The following is a 22,305-nucleotide window of genomic DNA, read 5'->3' on the forward strand; positions in this document are numbered from 1 at the left end:
CATATTGATTTATTGTCCACAAAGATGGAAGTGAGGGAAAGAGGAGGGAGACAGGAGGGGACCCTACTCTCCCACTGAAACTCGGGGGCTCACTGAGGCACCATTACTGGGGATTTCAGGGTGCCTGGGCACTGCAAACTCTTCCCCCCACCCCCTCTGTGGTCCCTGAAAGAGCCCCACATACCCACTCTAGACACGTCCATACACATTACTCCTCACACACAGGCACACACGCAGGGAGGCAATAAATATGTTCCGTACCAAAGTGCCCCCAGCCTGACACTTCAGGTGGGGCCCCTCCAAAAGGGAGGTCTTACAAGTGCTTAATTTCTTCAGGAATGGGGAGGAAGAATTGGGGAGGGGAAGGGCCAGACTCTTGCTATCTACTTTTGCTGGTTTGAGGCTATTATGTTTTCCCTGGAAAAGAGGGTGGCAAAACCAGTTGTTTTCCCATAAGCCCCAGGCTGCCCAGGAGAGGGGCTCCCCCGACAGCCTGGCTCAAACAGCACTTCTTCATAGTCCTTGGGCCCACTGAGGGAAAAGCAGAGTGCAGTGCTCAAAGCTAATACTGATTTGGTTGGCAGCAGCAAGGACTGACTGGGAGGGTGTCTCACCATCTCAGGGTGATGCTCACAGTAACTGGTGTTTCCCTGGCTAAGGGGAAGCAAAAGATGCCGGCCCTGCAAGCAGAACTGCCTTTCGGCAGCCAGGAGAGAAGCCCTTGGTACTCAAGAAAAGATGGTCACAATAGCTGGTCCCTAAAGTCCCCCATCTCCGGCCGTCGCAACCAGTGTCTGAGTACTGGAAATGGGGAATGATTCTCAGCAAAGCATTGGCTGGTCGCTAGGCAATTCCCCAGTAACCAGGAGTTAGGCCTGAGCTACAGGTCTGGTCCTCCCTAGGTCGTTAGGGCACCGCCTTAGCAACCAGGAGCCTGGCCTTAGTAATTCGGGTCCAGCCCCGCCCGGCTCAGAGACACACGTTGATCTGCTTGGAGAGCTCTCTCTCCAGGTCCAGGATGAGGGCATCAAAGTCTTTGAGGTTCAGGTGCGGGTTGAAGGGCGCCTCGAAGTCGTCTTCGAAATCGGTGGCGCCAGTCGGCTCGACAGCCTCTTCGTCGTCATCTTCACTGTCGCTGCCCGTCACGTGGTCGTAGTCTGGACCGGAGAGGAAGTCCCGCCCACAGGGCAGGAAGTCCCGCCCGCAAACGCTCCAGTCACCCGCGTAGCGGTTGCTCGGGGGGCTTTCGGGACCGCCCCGGCCGCGGGGCCGAGTCACCACTTCGGGGCTCGCTAGCGGCAAGTGCAGCGACGGCTGTCGTTTGGGCCGCAGGTACGGGACGAGCTCCGGAGGCTCTGGGGGCCTGCGCGGATCTGCAGTGGGAGAGGGAGGGCTTGGGTGATGTCGCGCATATTGGCAGCACCTACGCCTCTGATTGGCTGTTTAGGGAATCACGCCCCTGATTGGCCTGTTGAAAGGCAAGGCCTTCGACCGGATCGGGATTTCACTGGCTGAGCTAGTACTGGTTGCTCAGGCAACTAGGTACAGGTTTTCACTCTGACGAGGGGGCGTGTCTCGCCTGAAGCTCGAGACTGCGGCCGCCAGAGAAAGCATCGTCTGGGCTACCAGGCTCCTTTCCGCGGCGCAGGGTCGGGGGCCAGCTCACCTGGCCAGGCTTGCAGCAGGTAGTGCAGCACCTCGATATGGCGCTTGAAGTCCACCGCGTTCGAGAGACCCGGGCCAGAACTGCGGATGCGGGGCCTGGCGGGTGCCTGGCGCGCTGGAAGCAGCACGGGACCGAAGCAAACGGCCAGGTTCTGCGGAGTCATGCGGTTGTGGGCGTGGAAGGAGGAGACAAGGCGCAGGTGGTCCAGGAGAAGCGTCAATGTAGCCTGAGAGAAGAGGGTTGGGAGAGTATGCGGTGGGCAAAGTCGGTCCCCTGTCGCACTCGAGGGAGACTAAGGCGGTTCAGAATGGGGAAACAGATTCAGAGTCTCATAGCCAGGAGACGATCCTGCTAGAACTTAGCTATTAGTATTATGCTCCCATTTTGCTGGAGGGAAGACTGAGGCCAAAGGTAACAACTTTGAAATGGGAGAACTTGGGCTTGAACCTTCTCTGTGTGTTAGGCAGGGCTGGTAGTAATCCCATTTTACAGATGAGGATATTGAGGCACTGAGGCAAGATCCCACAGCCAGGAACCTCCCTTATGGTAGGTTGACAGACCTCTGTTCAGAGTCTGTTAATTTCGGTACATCCTGCCTGTGAAACCTGAGGCAACTCACTCAACTGCCCTGGGCCTTGGCTTCCATTATCTATAAAGTGGGGATACTAATAGCACTAGGGGTGTGATGGTGCCACACATTCATGGCCATCACCAGCCCAGGCATGGGAAGAACATTCTGCTGATGTCAGTTCACTCCCTGTCCTGCCCACCCCCCAGGCCCAACTCACCCTCTCCACATCTGGCAGGCAGCTGAGGAGCTCACGGGTGCCTTCAGTGCTGGATGGAGCCCTGCTTGGGGGCCCTCGGGCCATGGCCTCCAGCACCACCTGATAGAGGGGCTGGGTGATGAGCGGGGTAGGCAGCTCCCGAAGATAATCCTTGAGGATGCCTGTGGATATAGGGCCCACACTGGTTAGGGCACCCCTGGGTTCTGAGGCTGGAACTTCAACGGGGGCTGGGAGGGGGGAAAGAGGAGGACAGGTGCAGGAAGGTAAAAACAAGGCCAACAGAAGGGATGAAGTCCCAGAGGGACCACAGGGACTGCCTTGAGTTGAGGGTTGACTGGGGAGCAGGCAGGAGAGCAAAGGGGCAAGCTGACCGGTGATGACGTTGATATCAGGGTACAGGTCCTCAGAGAGGCAGACAGCTGCACTGTCTCGCTCAAAGGCATCGCGAAGCTCTTTCTTCACAGCTGCTGAGCCGCATAGACGGTATAGTCCTACTACCTGGGGGTAGGAGCAGAGAGGTGTCTTTTTTGTCAGAGTACAGACTGATGTGGGCCCTATGGGGTGAGGGCGGGAGACCTGGATCCAGGTGGCAATGGGCTGAGAGGTTGGGGGCTGGCTGAAACTTCACTGGCTGCCTTTCTGTTCTTCTGACACTTGTCATGGGGTACCCCATCTGGCTGCTTGGACAACCCAGCCCTGTAAACCCTCAAAATTACTTGTCCTGGCACTTACCTCCTTTGACTCAGGAAAGCTTGACTCCTTTTCAGCTTACTTGTCACCTCCTCTGGAAAGCCTTCCCTGACTACCCCAACCAGCACGTCCCGTCCTGCTTTAAACTGTCCCAGCTTCTTCACTCTTATCCCAGCCAGTTTCATATATGTGATTTATTAGTCATGTCTGTCACCCCACCAGACTCTGAGCTCCAAAAGGGCTGGGATCCTACGTTATCGAATGAACAGAGGACCCTTGAGTTCTGGGCTAGATGCTAGGATCTGGGGGTGTGTAGAGAGCACCTGCCCTTGTCTAGGCTGGGATTGGAGCTAAGAGTTCCCCAGGTGGGGTAGGGGGAAGCCTGGCTTCCATACCCTGGGTGTTCTGGGGAGTGGTTCTGAGGTCTGGGGGCTAGCTAGGGTGGGGTGAGGGACTTACCCGCAGCCCTCGGCGCTCGATCTGCCCAACACACTTTTGAATAATGAGAGGCACCTGGCCAGGGGACTGCTCACGCTCCACTAGCAGGGGCAAGGGCAGCCCGAAGACTCGGGGCTCAGCTGTGCCAGGTGATTCTTGTTGCTCCGACAGGGTCAGCTTGGCATACAGCAGCCCTTGGGGCTCCAGGCGCACAGCCAGCTGCTGCGCTTGGCACCCTAAAGACACAAGGGGGACTTCCTGAGTGGGGTCTGCCCCCATCACCTCCTGTGCCCTGTCCCCTAGCTACGTCCCCACCCTGGGCACTCTAGAGGAAGGAGGGCGCTGGGAGCCGAGTCCTGTGCCCTCCCCACCCCCTCTGAGACCATGCACCCTACCTCGGAAAACCGTGGGCAGCAGCACAGTGCCCTGGGCGCAGGGCCGGTGCCGCCGGACACCGGGGTCCCAGGCCAGCACCAGGGCCCGCAGCAGCCGGGCTGCCTCGAGTTCCAGGTGAAAGGTGTGGTCCAGCCGCAGGAAGTCTGGCCCCCCACGCAGCGGCCCGGTTCGGGCCCGGGCCACCCCATCCACCTGCAGCAGGCAGCAGAGGTCTCGCGGAGTGGCCCCAGGCGCCGGCCGCAGCCCCCCCAGCCCGTACAGGTGCAGGCTGAGGCGGCCCCAGAGCGCAGCCGGGGGTGGCCGGGAGGAGGGGCCCACCTCATAGGGGCGGAAGGCAGTGGGCGACGGGGGCCCCACGGGGCGCTCGGGAGAGTCACCGTCACTGAGGTAACCCGCCCTTGGGCCGCGTGCGCCCTCAGCTACTGCTGTCCGCCCTGGGGTCCCCACGCTGCTGTCCAGGTGGTAACGACTGATGACCGAGCCCTCAGGGGCAGCCCGCTCGCGCTCTCGGCTCGTCCGGGTGCTCCGCAGACTCAGTCGGCGCCGCAGCTCAGGCAGCTTCTTCATCTTCATTGAGAGGCGCCTGGCCGGGCCGGGGGACTTGGTGCGGGAGGCTTTGGTCGGGGGGCTGGAAGGGGCTGCGCCTGTGGGGACAGCAGACCTCAGGGTCCAGAATTCTGGGCTTGGGATGGGGGTGATTATGCTTGTAGTCACCTTACAGGCCACAGGGTGGGAAGCTTGTGCTCACCTGGAGAGGCCGGGCTGTCTGCCTCAGCTGAGCCTGGCTGTGGGCCTGGGAGCTCCAGTGCTGGGAGTCTGGGGTCCTCCTCTGGGATGGGGTTGTACCAGATCTCACCGGCAGGCTCCCCACTGCCAGGTGCCCCCGGCCCCAGAGTGGCCTCCTCTGGTGGCTTGGCCCCGCCCAGCACCCAGCGGCGGCTGCTGGGCTCCAGGCTCTGCAGGTAGGCACCGTGAGCCGGGCTCCGAGATGCCTCAGGGCTGGGGGGCCCCTCCGCTCCAGCCTGGGGTCCTTCTGGGGCCTGGGGCTCTGGAGGACTGGGCTCTGGGCGCTGGGCTGGTCGGCCTGGCAGAGAGCAAGGGGAGTGAGATGCAGCCTCCCACTGCCCCCAGAGCGGCCCCAGGCCAGGGCTCTTCCCCTATGGGACATGGGGTGCACTCAGCCTGGACAGTCCCCACATTCATTTGGAATGGGTGGCTGCAGGCTGGCAGTCTCATCCGCTCCCCGCCCACAACTCCCTGCCCTAGTGTCCCAGACAGGACTCGGTCTGTCTGCCTTCCAGCCTCAGAGGTCCAGAGGGGTTTCTCTGGGCCTGGGCCCTGCATTCTCCACTCTACGTCCCCATGCCTCTCTTTAATGCTGGTGTGGAGCCCTGCCCTTGTGCCTTCTCAGTGGGTGGCTTCGGGGAAACCACTTGCCATCTGAGCCTCACTGTGATCTCAGCATGAGAGCGCTTCCTAGGCACTCATATCTCGGGCACATGCAGCCCATGGTGGATGCTGGCTAGCTTGCTTAGAAGCCCAAAGCGGGCGTGACAGCAAGTGTGTGGCTGCCAGGTTCTTTACCCGCAGCATGTCACTCCCCACCCTGCTGCCTTTCTTTCCAAACTTTGCCTCCATCCTGGAGCTGACCCTGTGTTTTAGCCCAGACAGACCCCAACAGTTTTTGCTTTCGGAACCCCCCTCTCCTGCCCTGCCCCAGCTCCATCCTTTCTCAGACATCCCAGGCTGTTTCCTGTGTGTGTATTTGTGCGTGGGCACCCCTGTCCCTTCTCTCTGCCCTGGGAACCCTGGGAATCTCTGGGAAGACGGCTGGGGGGAGGTCAGATCCATGAAGTCCTCTGCCTTCCCTCCTTTAACCCCTTCCTTTCCGGGACTTCCTGTCCCACGCAGCTCCCATGTCTTTAAGGTCTTCCATGCCGACTCCCTCCTCTGGTCATCTCATACTTCCACTCCCCGAGTCTCTCTGGGCTCTCATTTAGTAGCCTAGTCCACAGAGCTGTTAAGTCGCTTCACTGCCACTGGGTAAATTACCCAAACTGCTCCGTGCCTCACTTTCCCCATCTGTACAGGGGGCAGTTTCCTGCGGCTGTCTAAGGTGGGTGTAGCTGCAGTTACGGGCTAATAGGTAAAAGGGGATTGGGAGGTGGCCCCCACGATCGACGCACCGCCTCTCCCTCCTCCGCAGGGTGTACGCCCCCATCTCCCATCCCTGGTCTCTAGGGCACAGGGTGTCGCCAGCCTGGCCTGACTAAGCCCCAGTTTCTCAGCCTCCCAGCTCCTCCTCCCCTCCACTCTCCAAGCGCTCAGCCTCGGCCCCATTTCCTGTCAGGGGTGAGGCCCCCTCCCGGGCCTCCCGAGGAGCCCGCAGCGCTGGCATCCCTGGTCAAGCGCATATAACGGTCCGCGCCCCCTCTCCCCCCGGCCCGTTACTTCCACGACCCTTGCCTGCCCCTGCCCCCAACCCCGACCCGCAGAGGGCTCCGCGGGGCTTCCCCTGTCCCCTCAGCGGTCCCTCTTTGGGGCCCTGGGACCCTCTTCCAAGCCGGGCGGGGTTCGGGGCCCCTTCTTCCCCACCTCCCTCTCTCACCGCGCTCCTTCGCGTCCGACTTTTTCCGTGGAAGTTTTTCCCGGCCCCGAAGGCGGGAGAAGGTCTTCCTGAGCAGCGGCTCGGCCATGCTGGGGCCCGGGCCGGGCTGAGTGCGCGCCCCGGGCTCCGGCCGCGCCGCCCCCCGCCCCGCCCGGTCTCCCCGCCCGCCCCCCACCCCGCGCCAGCAGGAAGCGCATTCCGGGAATGCTTGGCCCAAACTTTTTTTTTTTTTTGCGCTTCCCGCAGCCTGAGTGAGCGATGCTGGGAGTTGTAGTCAATCCCCAAGGCCGGGCGGGGGACCTGTCACCGGCTCTTGTCTTTCCTCTTACTCACCCTCCATTAGTGATCGCATACAGCAGGTTCTCTTGAGTTTACTTCGGAAACGCGTCCTGCACAAATCCACAGATTTCTTCTCTTTTCTCCCATCCACTGCTCCAGCCTGGTGCAAGCCCTGGCATTGCTTATTTTGACGACACCCCCTCTTCCCTTAGTTTCCCCAGATGCCACTCTCTTGCCTTCTTCCTCCATCCAGTTCTCCACTCCTCTCTGTCCCCAAGTCCAGATACTACTTCTCTTTAACACACCACCCCAAAGCTTAGTGGTTGTAAGTCAGCCGTGCTATGATGCTCACAGATGCTGTGGGCCAAGGATTGGGGCAGGGCAGCGCTGACACTGGTTGTCGCGACTCTTTTGTTGGAAAGATTTCAAGGTTTAGGGGTGAGTCAACAAACGAAGGGCCAGAATCATCTGGAGGTTCACTTACAGGTCTCGCAATTGATGCCAGGTGTGTGCTGGGACTGTCGCAGGAGCTGTGGACTAGGGCACCTCCACAAGCCTCTTGCCAACAAAGGCCTGTACAGTCAAACGTGTGGTTTTTCTAGTAGTCATGTATAGATGTGAGAGTTGGACCGTAAAGAAGGCTGAGTGCAGAAGAAATGAGGCTTTCAGATTGTGCTGGAGAAGACTCTCGAGAGTCCTTTGGACAGCAAGGAGACCAAACCAGTCAATCCTAAAGGAAATCAAGCCTGAATATTCATTGGAAGGACTGTTATTGAAGCTCCAATACTTTGGCCACATGATGTAAAGAGCTGACTCATTCGAAAAGACCCTGATGCTGAGATAGACTGAAGCAAAAGGAGAAGAGGGTGGCAGAGGATGAGATGGTTAGATAACATCACTGACTCTATGGACATGAATTTGAGCAAGCTCTTGGAGATAGTGAAGGACAGGGGGACCTGGTATGCTGCAGTTCATGGGTCAGAAAGAGTCGGACACGACTTAGTGACTGAACAACTGTCCTCTTGGTGTGAACTGGGTTCCTCCTAGCAGGTCAGTAGTCAGGGTAGTTGGGTTTCTTACAGAGCCACCCAAGGCTTCAAAAATAAACAAAGCAAAAGGTGTATTACCTTTCCTGATCCAGTTTGAAGTGTCACACTTTTACTTCTGGCACCAGATTCAACAGGAAGGGACACAGACTCCACCTCTCTCAATGGGTGGTGTGTCACGGTGACCTTGTAACATTCTTTGTGCAAGAGAATGTGGGATGGGAGATGTTTTTGTGGCTGTTTTGGAAAATTAACCATCTTACTCCTATATTCCATTCTCCATGCAGTGCCTAGAGTGGACTTAAAAACCCCAAATCAGATCATGGCATGCCCCTGCTGAACAGTCTTCCCATAACTGCTCACTCCACCTAAAATAAAATCCAGATTTCCACAAATAAAATCCAGTCCCAGCAAGACTTCTGGCTTCATATCCTTGGTTGTCTTCATCGCTCACCATGACCTCCTGTCTGGCTCTTCTTCACATCAAACTGTTCCTGTTCCAAGCCCTTTGCACATGCAGTTCCCTCTGGCTAGGAAGCCCTGGTTCTTCTGAAGCTGCCTCTTTCTCATCCTTTAGGTCCAAAGGCATTTCCTTAGGAGGCCCTCACTTCCCTGACCACCTACCATTGTCCAGTCATTATTACATCACTGTGATTCATTTCTTCTTTTTTAAATTAAAAAAGTTTTTTTTGACTGTACCACGTGGCATGTTGGGATCTTAGTTCCCCAACTAGGAATCAAACCCATGCCCCCTGCATTGTAAACACAGAGTCTTAACCACTGGACCACCGAGGAAGTCCCTTTGTTTCTTGTAACACTTGCCATGGCTTAAACTCTATAGTTCTAGTGACTAGTTCTAGTTTATCTGTCTCCTTGTTCAGACTGGGGCTGCATGAGGTAACACTTGTCTGTCTTATTTACTGCTGAATGTGCAGGTGGGAGATCAGGTGGCAGGTGGCAGAGGCTTGGACAGATGACATTGTGTGTGTTTGGTGATAATATATTTTGGTATAGATCTCTGTGTATATCCTACTTGGAGTTCATTGAGATTCTTGGATGTGTATATTCATGTCTTTCATCAGTGTTGGAAAGCTTTGGGGACATTATTTCTTCAACTATTCTTTCTGCCCCTGTTGCCTCTCTCCTTCCGGGATTCCTGTTAGGCATATATTGATATGCTTGATGGTGTCCCACAGGTCTCTTAGGCTCTGTTAGTTTCTTGGTTCTATGTATTTGGGAGAAGTGAGGTTGAGAGGGGTGGGGTCCACACCATCAGATTTGAGGCAACTGCTGACAGTAGAGAGAGGGGTTGAGGGTCAAGGCAATACCTCTTCACAAGCTGAAGGAAGGGACTGCAGGACTATGGTCCTTTGGGGTTCTGTAACTCAGAAGAGCTGGAGGCTGATGTAGGGGTGAGAGCAGCCCTTGGCTCCACTGTGTGTGTGTGATAGGTTGCTTCAGTCATGTCTGACTCTGTGTGACCCTATGGAGTTTAGTCCACCCAGCTTCTCTGTCCATGGGATTCTCCAGGAACGAATACTGGAGTGGGTTTCCAGGCCCTCCTCCAGGGGATCTTCCTGACTCAGGGATCAAACCTGTGTCTCTTACCACCTATATCACATCAAATGATCAAAGGACACTCACAGGTCACATCAATATTTGTTATTATTATTTTTGGTAAACCCTTTCGACAGAGCTTCTATACGTTTCCTGTTGCATTTATTTGGTTACATGTAACTCATTTAATACCCACTCCAGTGTTCTTGCCTGGAGAGTTCCAGGGATGGGGGAGCTTGGTGGGCTGCTGTCTATGGGGCTGCACAGAGTCGGACACAAATGAAGCGACTTAGCAGCAGCAGCAACTCATTTAATTCACAGTTGGCTATGATTCTTTCTCAGTGCTCAGAAATTGTTGATAAGTGAAAACAGATGATCTACAAACTGTATATTATGAAATGATTATGAGTGATAAGCTTCACACTGTGTGAATTTTTTACAATAATTCATCTGAATTTTGCTAGTTGCTGCTCAGATTTTGGTGTGTGTGCATGTTTACGTGTTTTGTTTCCTCCAGATATTCACATCATTGGCTGATGTACTATGCTTGTGATGCCTGATGGATAAATCAGCCCTCAGTAGATACAGGGATTTGTTGAAATGCAGGCAGAGGGGGCAGGTCAGGTTTGAGTGGAGCTCTACACCTCTGTGGCAGACAATGGAAGTTCATGAATATGTATTCTACCTTCCTCACCCTTCAGGTGGATCGACTAAAGTGTGTGTTCTGCACTGACCCTCAGAGGTCCTCGTGGGACTGAGTCCCAGAAACCCACAGTGGAAACTTGCAGATCAATGCACTCTTTTTACTGATTCCCTTCCCTTCCCTGTCTCACTTCTCCTCCTCCCTTTCAGCATTTTCTCTGTGTGTGTGTGTGTGTGTGTGTGAAGTCACTTCAGCTGTGTCCAACTCTTTGTGAGCCTGTGGACTATAGCCCACCAGGCTCCTCAGTCTATGGGACTCTCCAAGCAAGAATACTGGAGTGGGTTGCCATTTCCTCCTCCAGGGGATCTTCCTGACTCAGGGATCGAACCTGCATCTCTTGTGTCTCCTGCATTGGCAGGCGGGTTCTTTACCACTAGCACTGCCTGGGAAACCCTTGAGCATTTTCTAGGTCACTTAGAAGAACAATCTATTTATTTATGGTGGTGCTAGGTCTTCATTGCTGTGCGCAGGCTTTCTCTAGTTGCCACGAGCAGGAGTTACTCTCTAGTTGTGGTGCGTGGGCTTCCCATTGCGTGGCTTCTCTTGTTGTGGAGCACAGACTCTAGGGCGTGTGGGCTTCAGTAGTTGTGGCTGGTGGACTTACTTGCCCTGCTTCTTGTGAAGTCTGCCTGGACCAGGGATTGAACCTGTGTCCCCTGCACTGGCAGGCAGATTCTTAACCACCATACCATCAGGGGAGTCCTTCTAGATCTCTTTCCAAATAAACTACTTGTCCTTGAATCCTTATCACAGGATCAGCTTCTGGGAGATGCCGAATGAAGATATTCTCTCTAGGCCTCAATTTCCTCATCTGTTCAAAGGGAAGAATAACTCCCCCTGTTATGGGAGTAGGAGGTGTTGCAGAATGAGGCATGCGTCTGTGGGTTAGGTCCCCTGTCTGCTACCTCTCTGGGGGTCCTCACTTCCTGGGAAATGAAAGATGGAGCTGATTACGGGGAGTTTCTGCCACCTCCTGTTGTCATTGCAGTTGTTCCCACACTGGAGACTCACTGGCATCTTGCATCTTCCAGGATGACAAGGCAAGTTCTATAGCCTGCACAGGCGTCTCTGGCTGGGAGTCAGTCCTCAAAGGTACCAAGGAAGACGTGGCTGCCCAGAGATGTCCCCTGGGGGCAGCATTGAGTAACTAGAGGGGGCAGAGGGTGGTTGAGTTCCCACGAGGCCACTTCCTGAGGCAGGATGTGGTATTGCCTGGAAGGCAATCAGAGAGGGCAGCATATGTCGGCCAGAGCCTCCCAATGACCCATGAAAAAGCCCTGCTGGATAGCTGTAGAGCTGAAGCTGAGGTACAGAAGGCCCCCCTGTTGCCCATGAAGTTGTTTTTGTTTAGTTACTAAGCTGTGTCTGACTCTTGTGTCTGACTGTTTGCAACCCCATAGATTGTAGCCTTCCAGGCTCCTCTGTCCATGGGGTTTTCCAGGCAAGAATATTATAGGAATGGGTTGCTATTTCCTTCTCAGAGAATCTTCCTAACTCAAGCACTGAGCCCATGTCTCCTGCATTGGCAGGTGGAATCTTTACCACTGCATCACCAAGGAAGCCCTGCCCATGTGGTTGTTGTTGTTCAGTCACTCAGTTGTGTCTGACTCTTTGTGACCCACCAGCCCGCCGCCCCCCTCCCCGGCCATGGATTGCAGCATGCCAGGCTTCCCAGTCCTTCACCATCTCATGGAGCTTGCTCAAACTCATGTCCATTGAGTCAGTGATGCCATTCAACCATCTTGTCTTCTGTCATCCCCTTCTCCTTCTGCCTTCAATCTTTCCCAGCATAAAGGTCTTTTCTAATGAGTCAGCTCTTTACATCAGGTGGCCAAAGTATTGGAGCTTCAGCTTCAGCATCAGTCCTTCCAATGAATATTGTATTGATTGGATTAAATATTCAGGATTGATTTCCTTTAGGATTGACTGGTTTGATCTCCTTGCAATCCAAAAGACTCTCAAGAGTCTTCTCCAATACCACAGTTCAAAGCATCAATCCTTTGGCACTCAGCCAACCTTGCTTTTATTATTAGTTGCAGGTGCGCTGGGCTCTCTTGATGACCAGGTGTCTGCACAGGCCCCAGGACATATTTGACAATTGGCCACCTGCTGTCAAACCAAGAGCTGCCCTAGTGCCCTACTTTTAAGGCCTGGGGATGCTGGTGTGGCTACCAGGGCTTCATAGGTGCTAGTTGTCCCAGAGGTAGAGGAGGCAACCTGAACAGAGGAGTACACTGGTCAACCCCCTATGAAAACCTGGGCACGACCACTCAAAAGGAGCTACCCTGGTTGGCAGTACACCATGTGTGTTGTTTACCCATGATTGCTAGGAGAATTAAGCACTGTCTACATGACTCCACAGGGAGTGGACAACTAGAAGCTAGAGCCTGGTCTCTTTTGGACCCTGCCCCATGTGCCTTTTACCTTTGCTGATATTATTTTTATTTAATTTTTTAAAATTAATTTTTATTGGAATATAGTTGCTTTGCAATGTTGTGTTAATTTCTACTGAATAGCAAAGTGAATCATATATATATGTGTGTGTGTGTGTGTGTGTGTGTGTGTGTATAGACACACCCACCCTCTTTTTTGGATTTCCTTCCCATTTAGGTTACCACAGAGGACTGAGTGGGGTTTCCTGGGCTATATAGTAGGTTCTCGTTAGTTATGTGTTTTATATATAGTATCAGCAATGTATATATGTCAATCCCAATCTCCCAGTTCATCCCACCTGATGATTTTAATTTTTATCCTTTCTCTGCAATAAACCATGCATATAGCAACTTTGCTGAATTCTGTGAGTCCTTCTAGTGAATCACTGAACCTGAAGGTGTTCTTGGGGGTACCTCCCACTACACAGATTCATAGAGAGGGCAATGATTCCCCAGAACCCTGATAAATGTACATTTGGAAGTAGGAACTTCCTTTCCAGGACCTTGGGCTCAAGTCTTACTGAGTTCTTTATTATGTCTTGTTGGAGTGGCTTTCTAGCCACTCCCAGCAGCAGATCTGGTGAGGACTTTTGCCCCTTGAGAACCACACATGGGGCAGGACTTGAGCTCTTCCAAGTCATCCACCTGGGAGGTGGATGGGAAAGTCACCCACCTGGGAGGCCATCCAACATCATGATGCGAGAGGGATCAGGTTTTAGGGTCACACAGGTTGGACTGGAATTCCTCCCCACCCCATCCGATTCAGCATGTGACCTTGGGACAGTCAGTTCCCCTGTATAATCCTCAGTGTCTGAATCTCTCAAACTGATCCGAATACCCAGTAAAATCCCATATGGAGAGAAAGAAATGTTATTGTACTCTCATACTGGCCAGGGAATCTTTCCCTGGTGCTGGGAAAGACTGAAGGCAAAAGGAGAAGGGGACAGCAGAGGATGAGATGGTTAGATGGCCCGACTCAATGGACAGGAATCTGAGCAAACTCTGGGAGCTAGTGGTGGACAGAGGCGCCCCCTGCTATATCCATTGGGTTGCAAAGAGTTGGACATGACTTAGCAAATAAACAACAACAACTGGCCAGCGTCGTTCATCCATCAATCCTCTCATCCATCCATCAGTTCATTCATTCCTTAATTTACTCAACAAGTAAATTTTGAGCAGCTGCTGAGCCCCATGATTGAAAATAAAAGGCTGCAGTTCATGGACCAAATTTCATGCTACTGTTGATAATTTTGTTTGGTAATTAAGACTTTCAAACCTAGTGTTTGTGAGGGAAGAGTTAGTGATGTGACCATAGGATTAATATGTCCAGTGATTTGTAATTTTAGGAAGCCCACACTAGATTTTAGACAGGACTTTCTGGGTTGCAAATTAGGGATCAGACAGTTGATACAGAAGATGGAAACTTCTTCCTGATTTCTTCTTTTTGAGATGTCAGTTCAGTTGCTCAGTCGTGTCGGACTCTTTGCGGCCCCATGGACTGCAGCACGCCAGGCCTCCCTGTCCATCACCAACTCCTGGAGCTTGCTCAAACTCATGTCCATTGAGCTGGTGATGCCATCCAACCATCTCATCCTCTATCATCCCCTTTTGAGATGTAGGTGAGATATTTTGGTATTTTGAGATATTTTGGTAGTTACTATATTTGGGAACACCTGTTGCAGGTAGAGCTTCCCAGGTGGCCCTAGTGGTTAAGAAGCTGGCAGCACAGTTGCAAGGTAGCCAGCCGTATTAAGAGAGGCAACTATGCTGGAGGGGCAGGGTTGAGGAGGAGTGCCAGCCACTAAAACCTTCTGCAATATTATTTTACTTTCTTGAAAACAAGCAAACAAAAGCTCCACTCCATGCTACATTTTATCACTATAATTTGGGGGAGCAGGATACACAGAAGGTTAATATTAGTTGAGATTCTTTCTGCATTAATTTGATGAGTTCAAAACATTTTTCCATGCAATGGGAAAAAAGTACTATTTTTAATAAAACGTTTAATGTATTTTGTATTGGAGTATAGCTGATTAACAATGTTTTGATACAGGTGGACAGCAAAATGACTCAGCCATACATATACTTGTATCCATTCTCCCCCAAATTCCCCTCTCATCCCAGCTGCCACATAGCACTGAGCAGAATTCCCTGTGCTATAGAGTAGGTCCTTGTTAGTTATCCATTTTATTTACTTATTTTTAAAATGTTTTATTTTGTATTGGGGGATAGCTGATGAACAAACACTGTTGTAATAGTTTCAGGTGAACAGGGAAGGGACTCAACCATACATATGCATGTATCCTTTCTCTTCCAAACGCCCCTCCCATCCAGGCTGCCACATAACGCTGAGCAGAATTCCGTGTGGTATATAGCAGGCCCTTATTGGTTATCCATTTTAAATATAGCAGCCTGTACTTAAATAGAGCAAGTGTGTCCATACCAAACTCCCTAATTATTCCTTACCCCCACCCAGCCCCCCTGGCAAATGTAAGTTCGTTCTCTAAGTCGGAGTCTCTTTCTGTTTTGTAAGTTCCTTTGTATCATTTCTTTTTAGATTCCACATATAAGGGATGTCATACAATATTTCTCCTTCTTTGTCTGACTTAGTCACTCAATCTCTAGGTCCATCCATGTTGCTGCAAGTGCCATTATTGCGTTCTTTATTTCAAATTTATTTTTACATTGGAGGAAAATTGCTTTACAATGTTCTGTTGGTTTCTGCCATACAATTTCACCCTTTTTAATGGCTGAGTCATATTACATGGTTCTTGGGCTTCCCTGGTGGCTCAGATGGTAAAGAATCTGCCTGCAATGTGAGAGACATGGGTTCAGTCCCTGGAGGAGGATGATCCCCTGGAGAAGGGTGTGGCAAACCACTCCAGCATTCTTGCCTGGAGAATTCCACGGACAGAAGAGCCTGGAAGGCTACTGTTCATGGGGTTGCAGTCAGACAAGACTGAGCAACTTTCAGTTTCATACTTTCATATATGTTCAGTTCAGTTCAGCTGCTCAGTCATGTCTGACTCTTTGTGATCCCATGAACTGCAGCACGCCAGGCCTCCCTGTCCATCACCAACTCCCGGAGCTTGCTCAAACTCAGGTCCACTGAGTCAGTGATGCCATCTCACCATCGCATCCTCTGTCGTCCCCTTCTCCTCCTGCCTTCAATCTTTCCCAACGTCAGAGTCTTTTCAAATGAGTCAGCTCTTTGCATCAGGTGGCCAAAGTATTGGAGTTTCAGCTTCAACATCAGTCCTTCCAGTGAACACCCAGGACTGCTTTCGTTTAGGATGGACTGGTTGGATCTCCTTGCAGTCCAAGGGTTCATATATGTACCACACCTTTAAAAAGTACTATATTTTGTGACATGTAAAATGATAGAAATTCAAGTTTCAGTGTCTATAAATAAAGTTTCATGGGTGTTTGGCCCCACCCTTTTCTCGAAGTATTGCCTTCCTCGTCGTAGCATCAGAGCTGAGTCATTGTGACAGAGGCCTTATGGTCCATAAAGCTGCCATTCATTTACCCTTTGGCCCTTTACAGAAAAAGCTTGCTCATCACTAACGCATGGTAGGACTTGGCAACAGGTCTGTTCTGAAGCACCTGCCCTCCTGTATTCTTGCTTAACCCCCGATGGTCCCCTCACCCTGAGTCCGATCCCCCCTGGTGAGGTCTGATCACAGCCCCCTGCACACTTCCTCTGTGCTCACTGTGGGCTAAGGACATACCGGTCTCCCTGATTTCCCTGAACAGCCCAGGCTCTGCTGTTTCCCTCCAGAGGAACCAGGATCTGTTTCCTAAAAGGAGTTTTTAATCCATTTTGTGACGTTCCACTATTGCCACCTGCTGGCCACTTATTCAAACTGTAGCTGTAATGCTTTTAAAGCTTTTGCGTAGAACCTCTTCCGACCCTGTCCAGGGCAGGGAAAAATGGAAAATGCCTGTTGAAAAAATGCCCCAGATTTGGATCTCTCATGTCCCTGAAGACATACTTAGGGCCCAGATCTCCACAGCTGTTCTCTACCCCCATCTATTCTAGTGATCCTCAAATTTTAAGGCTCATATAACTCCCCTGGGATGGTTAAAATGATGACTTAAGTGGTCTGATATGGTGTCTGAGTCTTCATTTCTGTCAAGCTTCTCGTAATAATGATGACTGATTCGTGGACCACTGAGTATCAGGCTTTCCTTTTTCTATAGAAAAGAGGTCAGTTAAATGGGAAGGAAATCTAAAAAAGAGGGGATAAATGTATATGTACAGCTGGTTCACTTTGCTGTACAGCAAAAACTAATGAAACATTGTGAAGCAACTCTACTCTGATAAAAACTAATTTAAAAAGAAATCAGAAAATCCCCCTGTAAAGGGCCAGATAGTAAATATTTTAGATTTTGCACAGGATACACTGTAGCTTGAAAAGAGTTGTGTGTGTGTGTGCTCAGTCATGTCAGACTCTTTGCAGCCTCATGGATTGTAGCCCACCAGCCTCCTCTGCAAGGAGATCCAACCAGTCCCTCCTAAAGGAGATCAGTCCTGGGTGTTCATTGGAGGGACTGATGTTGAAGCTGAAACTCCAATACTTTGGCCACCTGATGCGAAGAGCTGATTCATTTGAAAAGACCCTGATACTGGGAAAGATTCAGGGCAGGAGAAGAAGGGGACCACAGAGGATGAGATGGTGAGATGGCATCGCCGATTCAATGGACGTGGGTTTGGGTGGACGCCGGGAGTTGGTGGTGGACAGGGAGGCCTGGCGTGCTGTGGTTCACGGGGTCGCAAAGAGTCGGATACGACTGAGCGACTGCACTGAACTGAGCCTCCTCTGGCCATGGAATTTTCCAGGCAAGAATACTGAAGTGGGTTGCCATTTCCTTTTCCAGGGGATCTTCCTGACCCAGGGATTGAATCCGTGTCTCTTGTATCTCCTGCATTAACAGGCAGATTCTTTACCACTGTGACACCTGGGAAGCCCCAAAACAGTCACAGATGATGAACTGACTAATGAGTGTTGCTTGCTGTTGTTGTTCAGTCACTAAGTTGCTTGTTGTCGTTGTTCAGTCACTAAGTCACAGAAGTCCAACTCTTTGTCACCCTACGGACTGCAGCACGCCAGGCTTTCCTGTCCTTCACTATCTATCTCCTGGAGTTTGCTCAAACTCATGTCCATTGAGTCAGTGATGCCATCCCAAATCTCATCCTCTGTCGTCCCCTTCTCCTTCTGCCCTCAATCTTTCCCAGCATCAGGGTCTCTTTCAGTGAGCTGGCTCTTCGCATCAGGTGGCCAAAGTATTGGAGCTTCAACTTCAGCATCAATCCTTCCAATGAATATTCAGGGTTGACTTCCTTTAAGTTTGACTGGTTTGATCTTGCAGTCCAAGAGGCTCTCAAGAGTCTTCTCTAGCACCACAGTTCAAAAGCATCAATTCTTCAGCCCTCAGCCTTCTTTGTGGTCCAATTCTGTTCCCATAAAACTTTATCTATGAGCTCTAAAATTAGAATTTTACATAATTTTAATGTGTCATGAGGTAGTCTTTTAAAAAATTTCCAACTATTAAAAAATGTAAAAGCCATTCTTAGCTTGCAGGGCACACAAAAACAGGCTGTTGGCTGAATTTGGCCCACCGACTGCGGTTGGTAAATCTGTGCTTTGGGCACCGAATTCTAAACAATATTGTGTGTTGTTGAGACGGGGCTGTAGAATGGGTCCTCTGTTTGAACCTTCACTACTTCTTATTAGAAGCTGCACTTTTTAAGTCTAGTTTCCTCATCTGTAAAATAAGGAGTTATATTTCCTACCTTGTAGGAAAGGTAGGGGCCCCCAACCGCTGGGATCTAATGCCTGATGATGTGAGGTGGAGCTAAGAATGGCTTTTACATTTTTTAATAGTTGGAAATTTTTTAAAAGAAGACTACCTCATGACACATTAAAATTATGTAAAATTCTAATTTTAGAGCTCATAAATAAAGTTTTATGGGAACAGAATTGGACCACAAAGAAGGCTGAGGGCTGAAGAATTGATGCTTTTGAACTGTGGTGCTAGATATAATAATAGTAGAAGTAAAGTGCACAATGAATATAATGGACTTGAATCATCCTGAAACCATCCCGCCAACACCCTGGTCCATAGAAAAACTGTCTTCCATGAAACTAGTCCCTGGTGCCAAAAAATGTTGGGGACTGCTCTTGTAGGCTTTTTGTTTAAAATTTAATGAGATAGTTATTTAAAGGGATGATGCCCGTGCAGGGCACATAATAAATCTCAGCTATTGGTATCCTCACTGTCATCACACTGAGACCAAGAAATTGAATTCATGCAATCTGAATCCTTCAGGTTTTCTCCAATTGTAGCACAGACTCCCTTAACCAGAACACAGGGTGGATCCTTAACCAGAACCCAGGGTAGTCAACACTTGAGAGGATATATCTGGGCATGGTCTTTGCATGATGCCAGCCCTTCCTAAACTAACTGTACTAGTTTTCTAGGGCTTCATAGCAAAGTATCACATACTGTGTGGCTTAAACAACTGAAGGTTATCCTCTAACAGTTCCGAAGGCCAGAAGTCCAACATCACAGTTGTCAGCAGGGTTTATTTCTTCTGGAGATGGTGATGGAAAGTCTGTTCCATGCCTCTCTCTTAGCTTCTGGTGGTTTCCTGAAATCTCTGGCATTCCTTGGCTGGTATAAGCATCATCTCCATCTTCACCTGCCCTTCTCCCTTCTCACATGTCTGTGTCCAATTTCTATCTTTTTATAGGGGTGCCAGTCACAGTGGAGTAGGACCCTAATGACCTCATTAGAACCAGTTATCTTGGAAAAGAGCCTGTTTTCAGGACAGGTGCTGAGGTGCTGGGGGTTAGACTGAGACATTAGACTGTGACATATCTTTTTGGAGGACACAACTCAACCCCTAACTCGACCTCTGTCTGCATCCCAGCTCACTGCATCCGCTTGTTGCTGACAGCACCTATAGAATCATGTAGGGTTTGGAGTCAGGTGATGGAATCCCAGGAAGCATATGGACTCTGAAGCTCGCCCAGGGCCAGTGTCCTCCCACTGCAGCCTCCGCACTGCCTGCTTCAGGACCACCTGGACAGCCTCCTAAGAAGCCAGATTCCAGGATCCAGTATCAGGTTGCTGAATCGCAATCCCTATGATCCAAAGGGCAGCATCTCCTGTGTCCCAATCTGGGGGACACGAGAGGCCTGTTTAAGACTGTGATCATTGTGCAGAGTCAAGCCACTAGGTTCCCTGTGAGACTGAGAATGGTGGTTGCTGAGTTGGACAGCAAGTCAGCTCATCTCAACAGAAGCTCTCAAAGTCCTCCCCCAAGTCACTTATGAAGCACAGCAATATAATACGCATGGCTAATACACACGGTTTTATCAATATTAAAATGAGAGGAGCTGGTCTTTCATCCCACTGGGATTATCCACGTAGCAATCCTATAAACCTCAGAGAATTTCAGGCTACTTCAAAGTAGCATAGAAATGCTACTCTGGTCTTCATGGAAGAAGAGAAACCATGGCAAAAATAGGGTGGTGAAGAATCTGGCTGCATTGCATGAGACCCGGATTTGATGCCTGGGTTGGGAAGATCCCCTGGAGAAGTGGGTGGCAACCCATTCCAGTATTCTTGCCTGGAGAATCCCATGGACTGAGGAGCCTGACAGGCTACAGTCCGTGGGGTCACAAAGAGTCAGACATGACTGAGCAACTAACACTTTCACTTCACTTTCTTTCACTTTCCCTTCCCATAGCACTTTATTTCTCTCTTATGAAATGCATTTACCAAGTTGATCTGTGATGACTTATTGACATATCTCTATTCCCACCAGATTCTGAATGTTTTGAGAGCAGCAATGGATATATTCCTGTGTCCCATGCACTGAAAAGTGGTCACCGAACATTGGTAGGCGCTGAACAGCTATTCTGCCCTAGGACTGAGGGGGCTACTTTATGGACCACTAGGCCCCCTCTGGGACAGAGACTTGTCACTTCTGAATGAACACCTAGTGAGCTAATCCCAGCACATGCTCTCAGATTCCTCCCCTAAGTCATTAGGAAACATGGCTATATATCTGGCTAATGTACATAGTCTTTATCAATATTAAAATTGAATGTAGCTAATCTTTCCTTCAATAAGGATTATCCATGTAGCAATCCTATAAGCTCAATACCTCAGAGAGTTTAAGTCTACTTCAAAGTCTCCTCTATCCTGACCTTGAGGGGTCAGATAAATCATGGAGAAAAACCCATATCTTTCCCGTTCTGTATCACTCACTTCATCATCTCTTGTGACACAATCACCATGTTGCTCTGTGACCGTTTACTGACGCGTCTCCATACCCCACCAGATTCTGAATGCCTTGAGAGCAGAGATAGGATGTATTCCTGCATCACAGGGACTGAACAGTCGTCCTGGAATATAGTGAAAGTGTTAGTGGCTCAGTCGTGTCAGATTCTTTGCGATGCCATGGACTGTAGCCCACAAGGCTCCTCCGTCCATGGGATTCTCCAGGCAAGAATACTAGAGTGGGTAGCCACTCCCTTCTCCAGGGAATCATTCAGACTCAGAGATCGAACCTGGGTCTCCTGCATTGCAGGCAGACCTTCTGAGCCACCAGGGAAGCCCAAGGAACATGGTAGATGCTAAGAAACTATTCTGCCCTAAGACTGAGATCGGACTACGTTGCTGACCAGTTTCCTCAGAGCTGCCTTCATGTTCTTGTTCCTTAGGCTGTAGATAAAGGGGTTCAGCATGGGGATAACCACCCCACACATCAAGGCAGCTGCCTTGTCCTTCTGCAAGGAGGTGGGAGCTACTGGCTGCAGGTACACAGCGAAGATGGTGCCATAGAATAGAGTCACCACGGTGAGGTGTGAGCTACAAGTGGAGAAGGCTTTCCATTTGCCCTGAGCAGAAGGGGTCTTGAAGACTGCCCAGAAAATGCAGATATAAGAGGGGAAGATGCATGTGAGCGGGCTGATGCCCATGATGATGCCGAAAGCAAAGATCACCAGCTTGTTGGTGTGTGTGTCTGAGCAGGAGAGCTTCAGCAGGGGCATGAGGTCACAGAAGAAGTGGGGGATTTCAGAGCCAGCGCAGAAGGTCAACTGAGCCATGAGGCTGGTGTGGACAATGGACTGGAGGTTGGTGATCAGCCACGACCCCACCACCAGCAGCCCATACACACGGGGACTCATGATGGCCAAGTAGTGCAGAAGGTGGACAATGGCCACGAACCGATCAATGGCCATCACAGCCAGGAGGAAGCTGTCCATGGTCCCAAACAGGTGGAAGGCGTACATCTGGGCAAGGCAGCCTGCAAGGGGGATGGCTTTGCTCTGAGTCCAGAGGTTGACCAGCATCTTGGGGATGGTGGTGGAAGAGAAGAAGATGTCGATGAGGGACAGGTTATGGAGGAAGAAGTACATGGGTGTGTGGAGGTGTGAGTCTGTGATGATGGCCAGGATGATGAGCAGGTTTCCAAAGATGGTGACCAGGTACATGGGTAGGAACAGCCCAAAGAGGAAGATCTGATGCTCTGGTTTTTCTGAGAGTCCCAGGAGGAGGAATTCTGAGACTGCTATTTGGTTTTCTAGCTCCATGGACAGCCCGTGTCTGCTAGGAAAGAAGGGCAGAGGGAAGTGATGTAAAGCTGGGAATCAGAGGTGGAATTCTAGTCTCAGCTCCCTACAT

At 50.8% G+C, this 22,305-nt stretch overlaps 2 protein-coding genes across 2 annotated transcripts; both read right to left on the reverse strand.

Moving 5' to 3' along the window:
- SYDE1 (synapse defective Rho GTPase homolog 1) lies at window positions 1–6,705 on the reverse strand. The gene is made up of 8 exons (XM_052643788.1): window positions 6,587–6,705; window positions 4,727–5,062; window positions 3,978–4,622; window positions 3,604–3,818; window positions 2,826–2,952; window positions 2,455–2,615; window positions 1,667–1,892; window positions 1–1,373 (listed from the first exon to the last, which is right to left on the reverse strand). Exons 1-8 carry the CDS (start codon window positions 6,672–6,674, stop codon window positions 970–972), a joined length of 2,202 nt encoding a protein of 733 aa, XP_052499748.1. The 5' UTR covers window positions 6,675–6,705; the 3' UTR covers window positions 1–969.
- A 14,567-nt stretch (window positions 6,706–21,272) lies between these two features.
- Window positions 21,273–22,214, reverse strand: LOC128051269 (olfactory receptor 1I1-like). The gene has a single exon (XM_052643798.1). The coding sequence runs from the start codon at window positions 22,212–22,214 to the stop codon at window positions 21,273–21,275; it is 942 nt and encodes a 313-aa protein (XP_052499758.1).
- Window positions 22,215–22,305: the final 91 nt, after the last annotated feature.

The sequence above is a fragment of the Budorcas taxicolor genome, chromosome 7, assembly GCF_023091745.1.
Source record: "Budorcas taxicolor isolate Tak-1 chromosome 7, Takin1.1, whole genome shotgun sequence".
NCBI classification, from domain to species: domain Eukaryota; kingdom Metazoa; phylum Chordata; class Mammalia; order Artiodactyla; family Bovidae; genus Budorcas; species Budorcas taxicolor.

Excerpts from the sequence above, each read along its gene's own strand:
- SYDE1 (XM_052643788.1), bottom strand. The coding sequence starts at position 6,674 with ATGGCCGAGCCGCTGCTCAGGAAGACCTTCTCCCGCCTTCGGGGCCGG. Across the intron at positions 4,623-4,726 it reads AGACAGCCCGGCCTCTCCAG|GCGCAGCCCCTTCCAGCCCC; the intron begins GTGAGCACAAGC and ends CTGTCCCCACAG. Across the intron at positions 3,819-3,977 it reads GCTGCCCACGGTTTTCCGAG|GGTGCCAAGCGCAGCAGCTG; the intron begins GTAGGGTGCATG and ends TTGTGTCTTTAG.
- LOC128051269 (XM_052643798.1), bottom strand. The coding sequence starts at position 22,214 with ATGGAGCTAGAAAACCAAATAGCAGTCTCAGAATTCCTCCTCCTGGGA.